At 39.7% G+C, this 1,092-nt stretch overlaps 1 protein-coding gene across 1 annotated transcript in view; it reads left to right on the forward strand.

Moving 5' to 3' along the window:
- The window catches only part of LOC119589311, a gene marked incomplete in the record, with an annotated part of 61,041 nt that extends 60,187 nt beyond the window's left edge, over positions 1–854 (forward strand). The window contains 1 exon segment of the mRNA XM_037937933.1: positions 81–854. Coding sequence (XP_037793861.1) covers positions 81–164 — 84 coding nt within the window.
- Positions 855–1,092: the final 238 nt, after the last annotated feature.

Here is a 1,092-nt window from a genome sequence, read left to right on the forward strand (position 1 = left end):
CTTACTCATGCTCAGGGATCAAAATGTCGCTCAAACCACTGAAATTAATCCCACTTTTTCCTCTCCATCTTCTCCCACAGGACACCGATTCCCTAAGCGACATGAGCGACCACCACTCCAAGGCCACTTCGAGTAGAGCAGCTTCCAGAAGCTTCTTCTCGTGAGGCGTCTCCTGAGAGATGTCACTCAATCGGTGCTGTCAAACTGGTGTCAATCGCGTTGTTACGTCAAGGCTGCGACTTCTTTGTGGCGTTCCTAAAGTGCGCTGACTGCGACCCTCTCCGTTTTCTTCGGTTACTTGAACAAGATGGGTAAACTGCGCTAAATCAAGTAGTGTATAGATATCGCCAGGTCAAGGCACGTATGTCGGGCTGTGTTGTCCAATTATCGGGCTCGACTACAAAAAAATAGTCATGTTTTTTTTCGTTTTTTTCCTCAATTCTTCTATTTCATTGTAATATTTTTGTTCCACCTCTTGTCGTTTTTTGGATATAATCTTGTTATTTAGCCGTGGAGAACACACGCCCTTTGTCACTGCGCATAGTACTAGTAGCAGTGAAAAAGGGCGAGGGAAGTACGATTTAGAGAAAAAAAAGGTATATATTTTTCAGTTGTGTTTTTACCTCTGACTGTGTGCTTGCTCTCTACACTAGAGACCAAGAATGTAAGGCCAAAAAAATGGTTGTTTGCCATTTATGATTACGCAATTGCCTCTAATTTTCAGAGGTGCTTTTGTAATTGGCTAAAAAAATGGAAAAGGAAATGGGGCCGCTCGATATGTTCAGGAGGGTGGAGTAATATTTTTCTTTTGTAACCCATTTTGGTGCCTATTATTTTCTCTGTAAAAAAAAAAAGAACATTATGTAATAATGCTAAATGTAAAGCAAAGAAGGTCACAAATAGCTTGAGGAAAGTGATTCTATTTGCTCAAGAAGGCTTTGATAATATTTATTTATTTTTGATGCTATAGTTGTCACGTACACATACGTATATATACATATATATTTTTTTTTTATCTGTTTGCTGTTTCGTAATACCTGTGAACGCTGGTGACGGCATTTCTTACCCTTTTTGTGACCTCTTTTGCTCTTT

Source organism: Penaeus monodon, chromosome 25 (genome assembly GCF_015228065.2).
Source record: "Penaeus monodon isolate SGIC_2016 chromosome 25, NSTDA_Pmon_1, whole genome shotgun sequence".
In the NCBI taxonomy this organism is placed as follows: domain Eukaryota; kingdom Metazoa; phylum Arthropoda; class Malacostraca; order Decapoda; family Penaeidae; genus Penaeus; species Penaeus monodon.